This window comes from Callionymus lyra, chromosome 15 (genome assembly GCF_982586985.1).
Source record: "Callionymus lyra chromosome 15, fCalLyr1.hap1.1, whole genome shotgun sequence".
Lineage (NCBI taxonomy): Eukaryota > Metazoa > Chordata > Actinopteri > Syngnathiformes > Callionymidae > Callionymus > Callionymus lyra.
Genome location: NC_141832.1, coordinates 14057751 through 14075247, shown reverse-complemented (window position 1 = coordinate 14075247; position 17497 = coordinate 14057751). Strand labels below are relative to the sequence as shown.

The window sequence follows — 17497 nt, the reverse complement described above, 5'->3', positions numbered from 1 at the left end:
CTTTTTTTATGGCTCAAATGGGCTTCAATTAATCCGCCTGTGTGCAAAATAAAGTTGTAACTCTATTGTCCATGTCTTGTATCAAAGGAATTAAATATATACTTTTTTTGTGAAGATGTCTCCATCGTATATTAATCTGTTTAAAGAAGTATATTCTAAAATACGGATTTATTCAAATTACATATTTATTTATTTGTTTATCTTCTGGGCGACCACCCCAGCGATCCGCCAGGTGGCAGCAGGTCTCACCGAGTGCGTCGCGGCCCCGGCATGAACAAGCGAAGAAGAGCGATGAGCAGAAAGCACACACACTGGTTTACTCCAGGAAGACACCGCTGATGGTGTCTCACGTTTTTCATGTCCTTCTTAGCGACCGTCTTCGACCGAGACCGAATCATGGCGTCTTCATAGTGACCCGGACTGACCAGTATTTGAAGTGAACGAACATGGACTGGACTGTGAGCAGGCGGGCCCTGGTGTGGTGCCTTCTGTGCTGCGCCGTGTTCCCACCGAAGGTAAGAATCCAGCAGAATGTATTGTCCTGGTAGAAAACACAACAATTCGTCTGTAAATAAACCTGTTAAACCCTGTTAAATCCATCTCAAATAATGGCCGTGCGTCTGTTGTGGTGCTGGCGCATATGTTCTTCAGATGGAAGCTAGTATTAGCTGGAGCTAAAAGTCTGATTAAAATAAACTAAAAAACATTTTCTTTTGCTCTGTTTTCTCACTTCTTTGTTCTAAGTGATGCTGGAAAACTGTTTAAATAAAACTGTTTATGTCGTTGTTTTTGTTATCAACAACCTGAATCGAGGCTGTTGATGTCATTATACTGTGTATAACTACATTAAATACATTGTTTTGACTTCACTGTTGGTTTAATCCCAGATAACTAATCTAAAGTGATCATTTGAAGTAAATACTTGTGTAAAAGCATCGGTTGAATTCACACACTAAAGCTTTTTCAGTGATCAAAACTAGTTGTATCCTTTGTCTTTGTTATTTTTGTTTGATCTATGTTCGTTATCTTTTGACTTGGATTGTATCATCTTGTTCTTTCTCTTTATTCCTCTTTTTTCTTGTTCTTATTTTATTTTTATTTTTATGAATAATTGCTGTATTGCTGTGTCTAATTGGGAAAAAAACAATTTATATAAAGATCAATTAAGTTCTACCTAATATAACCTAGTTTTAGATCACAATAAAAACTCCCTCCATGATTTTTGATAATATTCTCTTATCCAAATGCATGTATTGTCTACCCCTAGAGTGACCCTCTCCTGCCCCCCCAAATCTTTGTTTGTGACCCAAGGGGATGTATATATCGACCAATCCACAAAGGGCTCATTATGTCATAAAATTGTGATTTTTGTTTTGTTACAGAGGCATCTGCTGGTACAAAATCCATGGCTTTTTTTCATGGCAAACCTATCCTGACATAAAACAGACAACTTTATATTAGTGCCACTACATGATCTGCGAATTGTTTAAAAAAAAAAACACAACTTTATTTAAAAAAAAGCTAAGAATATATATACATTACAGATGTATATTCTAAGCCCAAAATTCATTTGAAATATGAAACAAATAATCAAGTCTTTGTGTATGTTGACTTTTAAATATCACATAACATTTTGTCTCCTGTTTACAATTAGTTGAAGCATTACACTGTGATTTACTGGGAGCTTCTAAAAAGAACCACCTTAAGCTCAACAAAAACCTTTCCCAGGAACGTCTTATTAGTTGTTTTATTATGAACCCCTTGATGTTCTCGACTCGATTAATTTTTCTCTTCATATTTTATAAAAACCAATGATGAGAGACTTGAAAAAACATTATTATCGGCTATTAAGATGAAGTTTTTTTTTAAATGTAATGCAAATGGTTTGCTGATTTCTCAGAATGTGTAATAAACTTTGTTTTTTTTTCCGAATCTCCTCGGCATAAAAACATGGCGACCCGAGAGAAGCCACCGCGCCTGCGCAATTGACATCATGAACATGTTTCCATCTTCTAAGACCAAGTGGTAACAATATTTGGGGTTTTCTCTTCAAAAAAACCCAGATGCCCTTATTAATAAATCTAAAGTTAAACCTAACCATTAGTTTCATATTAGCTTAGCAAGAGGACAATATGTTCATCTTTAAACAGCCTCTCGGCTCAAACGGTTGAGTAAACCCACTCAGCTAAGTTGCGGATTATCAGCCAACTAGATCTGTGAACCCCCCTCTTGTATTGTTAAGAGGATTCTCAGGTGTATCTTGGGTAAAGCCACAGATTTCCTATCCTCTCTATGTCGAGTGAAACGACAGTCGTTTGTGATCGTGAACTGTGTAAAAGCAGCATGTTGCACTGCAGCTTCTTCTTATCACGACGGCGTAGATTGGGCTCGGCGTGTGCGCCGACCGGAGACGGCACGTGACCGACATCCTCTCCGCTGAGGCGAAAACATGCACCGATAAATCAAGTGTTTGTTCAGGCTGAATACACACTCCAAACTTTCACCTCGCACCGTTGGATGGATAATACCGTCTGATGGCATGTCAACCTGCCCGGTTCTCGAGAGTAAAACCATCGTCGGGTTTGCTTAACCCCCGGGGGGGTCAACTGCCGCAACTTCCTCTTCCACTGAGCAAAGAGGCATTTAGATCATCTATTTAATGTTTGAACTCATTTGCGTAACCAGAAGAAAAAATACTTTTGCTTAATTCCGAGGAACCGTCGAGAAACTTCGTACCAAGAAGACTTTTTTTTGTAGCGGCCACAGGTCGACATCAGGAAAGATCTTTGTGAGATTACGAAAGACTATTAGTTTTCATGCGCCTCAGGTGAAATGGTGCGTCAGTTGTTAAACACTTTTCTCAAGTAATTCTATCCTTTTCACCACAGTCCTGGAGGACTTCTATGGAAAGAAAATGAAATGTTCTGATGAGGATATTTATGTTTGAGGTGACGATGAGACCTTTCCTGTGCTTACCCACCTTTTGATTCAGTTCCTTTTTATCTTCTATTTTTGAAGCCACCACTTTCCAGATTGATTGTGAACATTTATGATCTCTGCTTGATGAAAAATTTGAACACAACATTGTTGTCGTACCTTGGCGGTAATCCGGATTTTAGAGTACTTTGAATTCGATCTAGCTATGAAGCTCGGGCCTGGAGTTTAGACGACGTGTTTTCAGTTTTTCAAACTGAAACTCTTAATGTTGCCACATATGTATTTGGGACAAATAAAATGTCATTTAATTATCCATTTATTAATCAATATATCTTGACTTAATTGTAATTGACTAACGTCTTCGACCCAGCTCTTCCATTATTTACAAAATAATTGATACAAACTTATTTAAACCTACTATTTTATTGTTGAGCAGAAAGAACTTTCCTTTTTTTTTAATTATGGGATAGCTGCCAGAAACAACATGTTCCCGGTGCAGAAGGTTGTGAAATACCAACTCTTTGCTCTTTAGTGATCTTTTGAGTGGAGTGTGTATGAAACCAAGCCTCAAGTTGCACTTATGTTTGGATAATTCAACCTTTTTTTTTCTATTGTGCAACACTCGTGCGAAGACGTGCATTTAAAAAAAGGGAAGAAAGAGGAAGCACAAAAAAAAACTTGCGCCACGATGATGCATCTGTTATTAGACTTGCCTCAAATGAAAAAAAATTGAGCTGTTGTATGTTAATCAAGATGCCTGTTGTGCTAGAAAATAAAGTAACATAAAATTTAACCCGAAAACCTTTTTTTTAAAGAAAGATGTTTGTGAGCTTTGGCATCGCTCCACGAGCGGCGTTGTGCGCTGAGAACTGTAGCAGGTGCACAATGTCAACATGAATTTTGTAGATCGCAGTGATAAAATGTAATGTTTGCAAACGTGAGCGAACCTCGAGATCTCGGGTTGTTTGAAGTTTTCCCTTTAAGTACCATCAACCATTTAAAAGCGGTTTAATCGGCGGATCCGATCGCCTTTGTCTCGTTAATACGACCAGTTAATCCGGTTCAAAACAAGACGCACTAGTTTCCATCGATGTAAAACCATACACTTAAAAATTCTTTAAAAACTCTTCAAACTTTCATGGTGTTTTGAAATGTATATCATAAAAATTGAATGTAACCACTTTTTGGCCAAATATCAAGATGCCTCCATTTGCGAAAACATAACTATACATTAAAAATAACGATAGATTAATTAATAACTTTTTTCGCCACACGTTGAATTCAACAATACTTGGAAGAATTATTAGCTTCCCACACTGGTCCAAAGGTCACTATCGTTTCACTAGTACTATTGCACAACACAAACCCTAATTTACAACCCCCTCGTTGTCCCTCAGCTCTTGGCTGTATAATCACTCAGTCGGCATCCCACTTCTGACACCTTGTGTTTGGGATGAGAAGAATGCATGGGCTTAACCCATGGTCACCTTGGCCTTTTTCTTCATTCTGTTTTGACTAGCAATAGTTTGTCTATCAAGTGAAATTGACACAGCAAAACCATGTGACCTGTACTATTTGCTTTCGACACAACCTGACTTTGACCTCATCCCTGCCCACGAAGAGCGATGTACCCACCTTAGCTACCAAAATCTGTTGACGGGGAAGCTTGAAAGTGTCAGATTTGTATGTCCATGTTATTAGCTTGTGTGTCTGTATGGCGGGTTATGGAACAGTAGTTTAAAGGCAATAGGTGGCGCCCTAGCACAGAGCTTTAGTTGGTCAGTTTGGTTGCTAGGGAGAGTTTGAAGAGAGGAGGTTGGTCTTTTTAATTCAAAATGTAGCTTGCTAACCTACACGACAAAGTCAAGGTTGTTGTACTTACCTTTCCTCTCTATTAGCATACCCAAAAATGTGCTGAATGTGGGCTTTTCTTTTGCTGTGCAAAGCTCATCTGTTACACAAATATTAGGTTTTCTGAGAAGGACTGTAAGTTAAATATCCTACGATGCCAAACGTTCTTTTGGAACATGACGTCTTCATGGGAATAGGAAACAAATGTTGGACTGTATTTGTACTTCCTTAACTTCTATTTTCGGTGAACGCATCTTCTTTGGCCGCATTTTGAAGATACTAGGAATCAGGATAGATAGATGGATAAATGACAAAAGTATCGCCCGTCTAAGAATTTACAGACCACATGAGTCTTGAAGAAGTCGTAACTGCTTTCATTTGTTTTGAAACTAAAATATGTAAAAACATCAGATTTAAAAGCTGCTGGAGTCGACTGTATCCTCTCGTCCTCAGTCATTGCAGGGATCTCGTGAGATTTCATTGTCCCTTTAGCTGCGTAGGAGGTAATGACTCCATCTAGTGGCCGACAGTTTGATTGCAACACAAAAACAAAAAAAAGTGTTAATATTTTCATGTTGATTTTTTTTAGATTTTTTTTTTCTTTTTTACACAGTTTATTCAAATATAAACCATAAAAGAACTTTGTTAAAAACGAAAAAATATTTTAAAGCCCAAATAATTAATTGGTAATAATAAAAAAATAATTTAAAAAAAACATTCAATATCGATACAGTATTGTGAAAAAAGAATAAAGCGACATAAAGGTGTATCGATATTTTCCTCACAACCCTGCTCTCTTCAACTTGAACCTCATACTGAAGGAACTTGTTATAGTGTTTGGTCAATTTCACGCTTTCCAGTAAATTCCACTCGATTGATATTTGAAATGTCCGTCCCTGCAGGAGCTGTGCAGCGCCAGCACAGTGGCGCTCCCAGAGAGCCTCCTCTTCGTGTCCACGCTGGACGGTAACCTGCACGCCGTCAGCAAGAAGTCCGGCTCCATCAAATGGACTCTGAAAGAAGGTAGGAGCCTCAGATCCTGTCTTTAGACCAGAAGCTAAAGTGTAATTATTAACCGAGAGGGGAGCAAATGTAGCCTGTAATCAAGGACAACATGAGATACAAGCGTGTCACCTGCTCACACGCATGCATGTCACTATGATATTATGGTATGTTAATGGATAAGAGAGTGGGCGGTCTTTGAAATACCTTTTTTTTTCCTTTTTTTTTTGTGGAAGCTGTTTTTGCTATGTTTGATTAATTCATATTATGGTCCAGACAAGCGTCTGGTTAAGCCGGCCTGTGTTGTGGCTTCACCGTGATTGGCTGATCTTTTTTTTTTTTTTTCCTGTGTCGTCAGTTTTTCCAAGAGACCTTGTGAATTCTAATGAGGATTGTTCCGTCCACACACACACACACACACACACACACACACACACCTGTTGTGATGCTCTGACCAGAGAGAGTAAATCCATGTTCGGCTCAAACGTGCTCGACCCCCAAAAAAACAACATAAAAAACGCTCGACTCCACTTGCCTAATATTTGCTCTGGGCTCCCTGAAGCTTATTTGTGGGTCAACAGTGGACCCCACCTTTTCTACCGTGTGCCAGTCGTTTACCTTGAGCCGACACTGGTTTGCAGTTTGAAGCTAAGACTCGGCTTCCTCGTTCTATTGAGCAAACAGATCAGACGTCGGCCTCGCCCTGAAGGCGCATCCTGCAGGGAGGCGTTTGAGATGGATTAAGGGTGTGTTACTTTAACCCAATTACATCAACTAAACATTAGTTGGGGAAAATACCGTCTTGTTTTTAAACCCACACATCAGAATTCCTTCTTTCAACGTTAAGTCACTTGACAGATTTGCCCCCCCCCCGGCCATGGGTTTAAAAGCTGTGGCCTCGGGTTCACCTTTTGTTCAATGTTATCTATAAAAATGGTCTTAATTGTGGGAGTTTTTTATCCACTGACCACATCCGGAGCGTTATTCACAGTGGTCCCTCATCCATGTTGGAACATCAGATAATCCTCAACACTATCACAGAACTCGGTGGGAGGATCGCCGCACCCGCCTTACTTATGGTGCCAACAAAATCCCATGATGCCTTTCTACATAGTACATGCTCTGTTAGTCACGGCTGATTGATTGCTACAGTACTGTATATAAATTTGCCATATATTGCCATGTTAGAAGTCCGTTATGGCTACAGTTGGTTGGCTGGGCGGCAAAGCAGTATTGGAGCTGTTTAGGTCACCGTTTCCAAGAGAGCTGTTAAGAGAGATGCAGCTTAATATGTGATGTTAGGTTTTCTAGTTCAATTTAATTTGTACTTGTTTAAATGAAACACATTAATTTATTATTATTTGAAGTAAAAATGTGGGAACATACTTCTTTATTATTTAACTTAAATAAAAAGTGCGTAAGTGATTTTAATAAACAAATAAACGCTCCAGTAAAAGTAGTTGAGTAAGGTCACTTCTGAATATTTACTACTGTCTTTTTCATGAGGGCCTAAATGATTGTTTCAAAAGTGGTCATGCCTGCTTGTTCTCCCCACAGATCCAGTTCTTCAGGTCCCGACCCACGTTGCCGAGTACGTATCTCCCGAGCATTGTGTGTCCTCTGTGTATCATGTGTCCATACGACTTGCTGAATGGAGAATGGCCACTGTGGCGCCTCCGATCCTTTGAAAAGGAAAATGCATTGTCAAATCTTCCTCTTTGCGGTTTCTTGTTGTGTGAAAGCAGGACTTTGTGTTGCAGGCCTGCTTTCTTGCCCGACCCCAATGACGGCAGCCTCTACTCTCTGGGAGGGAAGAAGAACGAAGGCCTCACAGTAAGAGGAAATAACTTTTATCGACAATGATCATCTGTCTCGTTCCCCATTTCAAGATCTTTTCTTTTTTTTTTGTCTCGATAGAAATTACCGTTTACGATTCCTGAGCTGGTCCAGGCTTCTCCCTGTCGCAGCTCCGACGGAATCCTCTACATGGGTAAGATGTGGAAGTGTGACCAGGAAAATATGATGAACTTAGTCACTTCTGTCCTCTTCATGTCCCGATGTCCTCTTCACGTGTCCAAACCATCTCAACTTTGTCTTCATCCACCTCTATCCCTGATGAACTCATTTATGATCTTAAAACGAATCAAATCTGCTCTTGAACAAGATCCAATTAGTCTTTGAGTAAGAAAAAGGGATTTATTTTTTTCCTCGTAGTGATCCGGTCTAACTTCCTTCGAAAAAAAAAATCCTGTTCTACTCGACCTCCCGGCAGCTCCACCTTGCATCAAGAAAACAATCGTTTCACTACATCCAACATTATTTAATGAAGGAACTGCTGCGCCCTTCTTTGAGAAAACCTTTTTAAAATGTGGTTTCTGATTTAAAGGAACCTTCATGATTAAAGCGGCACTAGGTAACATTTTGATATCTCTCTAGCTGTTACTTTTATTGTGCTGTTGGGGAGTTACATTTTCTCAGCTGCTACATTTGTCGCAGTGGCTGTCGAGCACAAAAGAAAAAAGGGGTCAAAAGTTTAAAAACCAAGTAATACAATCAAGTTAAATACTTTTATTTTATATAAAATTAAAATAAATAATTAAAAGCACCGTTGTCAAAATAAATTTACATTCAAAAATCAAGTTAAAAAAATGATTATTATATTTGACCTAAATTGGAAAATAAAAATCTGTTATAAAAGCACCTTTTCCGAGGGTTGTTTTCTGTTTACTGAAATATTTTTGAGGGGAAATAAATCCTCACAAAAAAGGACAAAATTCCTAAAACCAAAACCCTATAGTCATATTTGGAGCCCATTAATTAACAATCAAACTCTTAAATGGTTATTTTCGTCATGATCTTTGACCTCATGAGGGCCACATTACTACAGTCAAGGGGGGTCGCAGTCACAGTTCCGACACTAGGGGGAGCCAGAAACGACGTTTTAATTCCTGCGTATTCCTAACACACGATGTTTGTGCCGTGCAGGGAAGAAGCAAGACTTGTGGTATGTGGTGGACCTTTTGACCGGAGAGAAACAACAGACGCTGACGTCTTCGTTTGCTGAGATGTTGTGTCCCTCCTCGTCTCTTCTCTATCTGGGACGCACCGGTAACTTTATTTGGAATTCTTTACACACGTTCAGTTATTATGTTCTCAAGAAGATGAGAACCTGCATAGTTTGATAATCGTGTTGTAATTTACCTTGAGCTAAAAGTACATCAGTAATAAACCTTTATTTTTGAAATGCCAGTGAATTATTTGATTAACATTTCGAACATTCCACGATGGATGTCATCCGCCTTCAACAGAATACACCATCACCATGTACGACACCAAAAGCAGGGAGCTCCGCTGGAACGCCACCTACTCGGACTACGCCTCCACGCTACCCGACGACGACACCAAATACAGTAAGACTCCCCCATGGCTTCGTGAGAGGCTTTGAAACATGATCTTTACAGTGTTTTTTTTTCCATGTGCAGAAATGGCTCATTTCGTGTCCAACGGTGACGGCCTGGTGGTGACCGTGGACAGTGAATCCGGGGACGTCCAGTGGGTCCAGAATTATAACTCTCCAGTGGTAGCCATGTATATCTGGCAGCGGGAGGGTCTGCGTAAAGTCGCCCACACTAATGTTGCCGTGGAAACCCTGAGGTACCTCACCTTTATGTCCGGGGAAGTCGGACGCATCACCCAGTGGAAGTACCCCTTTCCTAAGGAGATGAAACCCAAGAATAAATTGATGTAAGTGGATTTGATCGTTCCTAAGTAGTAGGAATGTGAGACATATTGATACATGATATATCGTGATATTATTTCCACAATACTGTATAAATATTTAATGGCACTGTAACAATTTTAGTTTTCGTTTTTTTCTTTTAAATCAGACTTTATCATTTATGGTTTGTATTTCAATTTAGTGTCTTTAAAATATATATATTTTTTATTACAATTTATTACAATTGACATACAAAAAACAGCGTTAGTTTTTTGTTGCAATTAACGTCTGGCCTGTAGATGGCAGCATTCATTACTTCCTCTGCAGCTTAAGGAGAAATGACCCAAACAATGACTGAGATCGAGAGGATACAGTCGACTCCAGCAGCTTTTAAAGCCGATGTTTGGACATATTTTGTTTTAAAACAAAGGAAATTAGTTACGACTTCATCAAGAGTCATGTGGTCTGTAAATTGTGCAACACCAGAGTCAAGTACTCGACAATACTACACATAAATCCTTGTTACTAAAGTATCATGATATAATGCAATATATTGTATCTCTTTTGTCATACAGATTCTTGCCAATAAATGCCAAACGGCAATTAACTATTAACAATGGTAAAGCAGCAAAATATTAGTTTAAAAATATTGTTTTTGGCTCCCTCCTGAGTCAGAACAGTGTAACTGCGATGTTCGACCTACATTGCCACACAACTGCATGTGCATTTGTTAACATCTTCCTGGTAACTTCATGAAGTCTTGCGTTATGTAGTGTGGCTTTGAGATAAACTTCTAGAACATAATTTGTTGTATGCATAGATGGAATTGTGTGCTCAGTACTACTTTTATCTTCAGGGCTACGCTGTATGTGGGCAAATACTCCACCAGCCTGTACGCGTCTCCATCCCTGGTCCACGACGGCGTCACAGTGGTGGTAAGAAACATGTCTTGTAATTCTTGTGAATTGTTCAGCTACATTCTCGACTGAACATCCCTTAATGTTTGCGCAGCCTCGTGGGAGTTCCTTCCCCATGCTGGAAGGTCCCGGCAGCCAGGAGGCCGACGAGGACAAGGAGTGCGTCATCACGCCGAGCACCAGCGTGAAGTTCAACGCCGCGCTCCGGGAGAAAAACCGCATCAACTTCATGAGGAACTCTCTTCTCCTCATCGGTACGATTGTTTTGCGGCTTCATCATGCGAGGATCCGGTACTGACGGTGAAGATTATTGGCTGTTGCAGGACATCACGAAATGCCACCTGAAGCTCACAACAAGATCCTGGAGAAATTCCCGGAAAGCTTCCCACGCAACCAAGGCAACGTCATCCCTCCCAAGACCGACAAGAAAGTGGAAGAGGTTTGTTTCTTTCACATTTCTGTCCCTGAAACGGTAATTTATTGGACTTGTCTATCGCTGCAGAAGGTGAATGACAGCGGGATGGACGAGGGCCCGTCCCCCTCTCTGCCCGACACGTCCATCCAAGAACCCGGGATTCACGGTCGCACCGTCCGACCAGAGGCGTCTGTGGATTCCATGCTCAAAGATATGGCCACGATCATCTTCTCTACCTTCTTACTGGCAGGCTGGGTTGCCTTTGTCATTACCTACCCAAAGGCAAGTTCAACACCTCCATCTGGTGGTCAGTAGAGGGAAATGCATGCCTCTTAGACAGTGGTCTCAAACTCAACTGTGGTCAATTCTTCTGGAAACCAGGCTGGAGGTTCTTATATCATCGTTTTCTAAACAAGTTACAGTTCTAGGTTGATGTTTGATGGATTTTTGTGTGGTTTCACTGTGATTTTTGGCAAGTTTTGTTCCATTGTACGTCATTTTATTTTAGAAATCTCTTCCATCTCGACTATGATCAAAGATGTATAATTTATCTTTATTCCTTTACATACCGTTGTTGTAAGAAGCTTGCTCTGCCTGCACTCAATATACTCAATATGAATATCTCATCACAGGCTGAAAATGGCCACCAGGGCGGACGTTTCATCTTAAAAGGCACCTAATGGGCTGATTTAGGTGTCTCTTAAATTGTTCTAGGACCTCTATTATACTCATCAGCGTGTTTCTTTCTGCACAAAGCTCTCATTTAATAAAAATATTTACATTAGAAAATACGCTTAAGCCCCGCTCACTTAAAATGCACTGTTTTGCCTGAGAAGAAGTCTCGTCCAAGCAACCAAGCACCACGAGTTGCATTCAAGGACTCACCCCTGGAACTCCCGTTTTGTACATTAAAAATGAATAATAAAAATAAGGTTTGCTGCTTAATGTACACATTACAAAAATGCCTAAAGGCAGAAGTAGCTCTCACCATGTTTACTTAAATATTTATTTTGTTTCACGATTAACATGTAGGTACTTAACTTATTTAGGGCCCCAAATAATTTCTGACACAACAGCCCACAAAGTCTGTATCAATGGAAGCAATGGAATTACATTTCTATAAATAATCTATTTTATTTTCATCGGCAAAAAAAAGCATGTAATAATTGTTAGTATCATTATCTATCTGGTACACATTGGGTTTCTGCGATTGTAGTTATTTGCTTATACACCAGATGGAGCCACACCTCCAGCTAAAGCAATACACCAAAATAAACCCCAAGTTACAAATGTATATAATTCCAAATGTAGGTATGAAGCATGGCTAGCAGCAGGTTAGATAATCTCAAGGTTTAAATAACTGCATCTATATACTCCGGCCTCCTCCCAGACTTCTGTTTTTAGATCCTCCATTCACTTCATGTTTTTTCTTCATTGTATTGAGGGCATTTTTGAGGCAGGATCTTGAACAATCTTCTGTACGTTCCATGCAGAGTGTCCACAGGCAGCAGCAGCTGCAGCACCAGGAGTTCCAGAGGCAGATGGAGGAGCGGCTGGAGCTGCTGCAGAGGCAGCAGCCCTTCTCTCCTGCAGACATGGCTTTGACCCCAGACAGCGACTATCTGGACGTGGCCCACGCTCGCTCCGACTGCTCGGACCAGAGCAGTCCCAACGTCACCCCCCGTGCCTCCAACCACTCCAATCTGTCCGTGACCGAGCCCGGCGGCTTCGCCAATGAACATGAAGAAGCAGGTACAGAAGCAACAACTCCCATGATGCCTTTTTGACACACTGCTCTATTTAGTGACGGCTTATTCGGCTATTACAGTACCGCATTTAAATTCTTTGTTGCGATGTCGAAAGTGATCGACAGCTGTGATGGGGTTGGCTGGGCGGCAAAGCATTTTGGTAGCTGTACAGGTCACCGTTACCAAGAGGAACCAGGGAATATTTTACTGGTCACTATTTAGTGAAAAATGTTGAATGTAAACACTGTTAAAAAAAAAAAAAGAGGGACAACTGTCATCGTCTATTTGGCCAAGATTTAATGTTATTATTGTTTGTTTTTAGAAGAGGACTCCGTCTTTGTTCGAGTTGGAAACATCACTTTTCAGCCCAAGCAGGTGTTGGGTCACGGCGCGGAGGGCACCATCGTTTACAAGTAGGTTTGTCTGCACGACATTTCCCGGTGTTCCCGCTAACACTTCAGTGCCTTTTGATTATAATTATTTTTTTATCCACCAGGGGGCAGTTCGACAACCGACCCGTGGCAGTGAAGAGAATTCTACCCGAATGTTTCAGCTTCGCAGACCGCGAGGTCCAGCTGCTGAGGGAGTCGGACGAACACCCGAACGTCATCCGCTACTTTTGCACCGAGCGCGATCGTCAGTTCCAGTACATCGCCATTGAGCTCTGCGCTGCCTCGCTTCAAGAGGTATTTCATTTTACTCCTCCTTGAACTTTTGTTTGCTAGGTGTACGTATTGTCAAGACTCTGGCGATACAATATGTATCACGATACATTTTTAACGATACGTTTTGATACTGTAATAACAAGGATATATTTGTCGTATTGTTGAGTACTTGACTCTGGTGTTGCAGAATTTACAGACCACAGGACTCTTGATGAAGTCGTAACTGTTTTAATTTGTTTTCAAACCAAAATATGTCCAAATATCAGCTTTAAAAGCTGCTGCAGTCCTATGTATCCTCTCGTCCTCAGTCATTGCCAGCATCCAGCAGAATTACATTGTTGATTGATTACAATTTATTGAGATATTAAACCACAAAAGAAATATGATCAAAATAAAATATCACCTATCAAATTGTACACCCCTACTAATCGCTGTGTTTGATCCCAGTATGTTGAACGGGCCGACTTCAACCGTCACGGGCTGGAGCCGGTGGACCTCCTTCAGCAGACCATGTCGGGACTCGCTCATCTACACTCTCTCAACATCGGTAGGAACCACCACCACCACTTTATCTGTGCTCCTGCCCACTGGTCCTCATCCTGTCCACTCCAGTCCACAGAGACCTGAAACCTCACAACATCCTGGTGTCCATGCCTAACGCACATGGACGCGTCCGGGCCATGATCTCGGACTTTGGACTGTGTAAGAAGCTGGCAGTGGGCCGGCATAGCTTCAGCAGAAGGTCTGGGGTTCCTGGGACGGAGGGCTGGATCGCTCCCGAGGTACTCAGCGAGGACTGCAAGGATAACCCGGTAAGTGGTGCTTTTTTTATCCGTTCCAAGATTCAGAACCTACAGTTTACGCGAATACCTGCAGAAGAAATAAGTGGTTTGAGGAGACGTCTAAAGATGAGCTTCACAGGCATTGATGTTTATATCATTGATTTGTTAGCGGTGGTTACAATGAAAAGTTATTCCCCTCACAAGATCTCCTCCCATCAGTAATGTTTGAGTCATCTAGTGATGTTTAGATCTATGTTCACTTGAGTGTTTTTTTTGTTGTTAGAATTGACCTTATAAATTTAGTTTATTCTTACCATCAAATGCGACCTCTTCCAGACCTGCTCCGTGGACATCTTCTCTGCCGGTTGTGTGTTCTACTACGTGGTGTCCCAGGGATCCCACCCTTTTGGGAAATCTCTACAGAGACAAGCGAACATCTTACTGGGCACTTACAGCCTCGAGCACCTCCAGCCCGACATGCACGGTGAGAAAACGAGAAAAGTTCTCGTGTCTTCGCTCGGCTCTAAACCCAACTCCTGCTAACAGGTGACATCGTGGCTCAAGACCTCATCGAGAAAATGTTGAGTGAGAAGCCTCAGCAGCGCCCGTCAGCCGAGTGCGTCCTCAAACACCCGTTCTTCTGGAGCCTGGAGAAAGAGCTGCAGTTCTTTCAGGTGTGTTTTTTTTTTTAATACCAGTCAGTCGTGTCAGTCGCCTCCCTTCATGAATCCTCATGAACTTAAAGAGTGTTTTGAACAAGTTAATTTGGTTCTATTTCAGGACGTGAGTGACCGAATAGAAAAGGAGCCGCTGGACGGACCGATCGTCAGACGGCTGGAGTACGGCGGCAGAGCGGTGGTGAAGGGCGACTGGAGAGAACACATAACGGTGCCACTGCAAACAGGTAAACGTCTGACACGGATCCTTCAACTATCTTTACTTCATTCAATCTTCAGGATCAGATACGAAATACATTTTTCGTTTTAAATTTAAGAAAATGTAAGCGGGCATCTCCACTGGTGCTGGAAAACATTCTGTTACGGTTGCAGATGAATACCACACAGTGATTACTAAAGGGTTCCTTGGAATAATCTTAAAGGACATTTAAAACAGGATCTGAAAAAATACATTAATTTGCCCTAAAATGTCGGAGATATTTAACCCGAAATTTAAACTTCAAAACATGTAAGTAAGTAATTTTTATTTATATAGCGCTTTTCCAGACCAGGGTCACAAAGCGCTTAAACAATCCAAACAATATTCAATAAAGTATATACGTTAAAGATCAAGATAAAACTGATAACACAATAGGAGTTCCAGAAAATGAAGGAAAAGCCTGAACAAATAAAAACGCCTTAAAATGTTTCTTAAAGGAGTCAGTAGATCATCAAACACAGAGGAAGATCGTTCCAAAGCTTAGGAGCAACAGTCTGGAAGGATTTCTCTCCTCTGGTCCTGAACCGTGTGAGAGGAACCATCAGTAGCTTATTATAATGTAGTGGATATTTTTAATTTTTATTTTCAAATTTGCTTCACGGTTGACTAATAAAGATTGATTAAATGATAAAACAAGTACAACAATTGTATTTATTGATATGTTTAATGTTACAGAGACTCACGGAGTGAACTCATCATCTCATAATGTGCACTATGGATTTTTTGTTACAAATTAAAATAATAAAAATACAGTAAATGAAGTCAAATAACTGTTTTGTTTTTTCATCTTAAGATTTGAGGAAGTTCCGTTCCTACAAGGGCGGCTCGGTGCGAGACCTTCTTCGGGCAATGAGGAACAAGGTTTGTGTTGTTCTTTGACACAAGTAAGACTTTCTTCACTTCTTCTATTCAATCTCCGTTCTCTTTTTTCTTCAGAAACATCATTACCGGGAGCTGCCACTAGAGGTTCAGGACACTCTGGGTTCCATCCCCGATGACTTTGTCTCGTATTTCACCTCACGGTTTCCTCACCTGCTGATGCACACATACCTGGCCATGCGGACCTGCACACAGGAAAGGCCTTTCTTGCCTTACTACTCCACTGCTGAGCAGTTTTTAAAACCCGATGCCCTCCACACGCACCCGAGGCCGCGGGTTCACACGTGTGCTCCAGCACCTCCGTCCCAGTCGCAGGAGTCGACACCAGAATCGGCGTTGATCGCTGAGAAACTCTCTGGTCCCTGTGAAGAACCGGAGCAGACACACCTGCACTGCCAAAAAGAGTCCCCCCAGACGAGTGAACCAGAGTGAACTACAAATGTTTTCACCCAGCACAAAATAAATGTCGCTACTGCCTTATTTATGGAGGAGAAATGGAGCCGGGGTAGATGTTCTGTGTGCTGGTGAGGACCAGGCCTGCAGTGCCTGGGATTCACCGGCAGAATCAGCTGTCGACCCTCCAGTCAAGTGCCTCCTCTTGTTCCCAAGGCTTTCACGAAGATCCATCCGCACGTTCTTCTGACGCCCAGGAGCCAACAGGGGGCGCTGCCTCTTGTTCCGCAGTTATATTTTATATTGACACGGCAATGGAGTCTGTCTCCAAAAAAAAACAAAAACACTTGGCTCCTTCTGTTGGCCCTCAGCGGGCCCGACAGTCGTCTGTGATGTTATTGTGCATGCTGTATTGTCAAGCGCGTCTTTCCAACGCCCAAATATGGTATGCAGATTTTTATCCAATCAGTTGTGACGACTGGTGTCAATCATCTAATGTCATCAATGTGCCTTTTCTACATTTTCTGATTCACCTTCTGGGTTCAGATCTTTTAAATGAACTATGCTTAAAGCTGCTAATTTGCTTCTCTTGTCAGTAATTTAAAAATAGTTTACAATATTTTTTATCGTGCAGGAAATTGAGTCAAGTGATGGCGCCGGAGTTCCTGCTCGTTCAAGTGAAGTTGACGACTTGTCTTTTATTTTTTTTCCATCGTTGTTATTGTTTTTTTTATTAATTTCCGAAGTTTTCTACTTTTTTTCTGTGATTCATTGTCTTTGCTCGTTCACAATAAGGCCTGTTCAACAGTGACGCAGATTTTTAAAAAATAACTTATATGCTGACTTTATCAATAAACTCACTTTTTGAAGTCACGAGTGCAGAACTTTTTGTTCGGTGCCTTGTAGTAGAAAATAATCAGCTTCATTATGTTACTAAATACTAAAAATAGCATTTTTAAGATAAAAAAAACGTGATTTATTTAAAATAAAGATTTTGTTATGCAATATATAAATTTGTTAATGTTTGCTTTAATCATAATAAATAATATATGTAAAGTGCGGACCCTGAGGTAATTGAATTGCCCACACCTGCTCAACTTGAATTGTTCGCGGACTTTTATTTTGAAAGGGCCGATCTCCGGGTCTCGACGGAAGTACAGCCGTTAATGTATCTCACCTGCTGAACTCTAATAACGGTACGTAAATATTTCATGTTGAAGTCTTAAACAGTCATTTTGGGTCGATGCAGCAACT

General features: G+C 41.0%; 1 protein-coding gene across 1 annotated transcript; it reads left to right on the top strand.

The window, feature by feature from the left end:
• The first annotated feature begins 298 nt into the window (after nt 1-298).
• On the top strand, nt 299-17130 carry ern1 (endoplasmic reticulum to nucleus signaling 1). The gene is made up of 22 exons (XM_087810167.1): nt 299-515; nt 5691-5811; nt 7348-7381; nt 7551-7623; nt 7708-7780; nt 8776-8898; nt 9099-9200; nt 9273-9534; nt 10365-10443; nt 10520-10679; nt 10749-10864; nt 10928-11122; nt 12334-12592; nt 12911-13001; nt 13085-13274; nt 13701-13800; nt 13866-14065; nt 14372-14519; nt 14582-14709; nt 14816-14939; nt 15765-15832; nt 15908-17130. Exons 1-22 carry the CDS (start codon nt 447-449, stop codon nt 16280-16282), a joined length of 3090 nt encoding a protein of 1029 aa, XP_087666293.1. The 5' UTR covers nt 299-446; the 3' UTR covers nt 16283-17130.
• The last annotated feature ends 367 nt before the right edge of the window (nt 17131-17497 follow it).

Bases quoted from the DNA above. Each gene is read 5' to 3' on its own strand.
- ern1 (XM_087810167.1), top strand. From the start codon at position 447: ATGGACTGGACTGTGAGCAGGCGGGCCCTGGTGTGGTGCCTTCTGTGC. The intron at 13,002-13,084 runs GTAGGTTTGTCT...TTTATCCACCAG, and splicing joins GAGGGCACCATCGTTTACAA to GGGGCAGTTCGACAACCGAC. The intron at 15,833-15,907 runs GTTTGTGTTGTT...TTTTTTCTTCAG, and splicing joins TTCGGGCAATGAGGAACAAG to AAACATCATTACCGGGAGCT.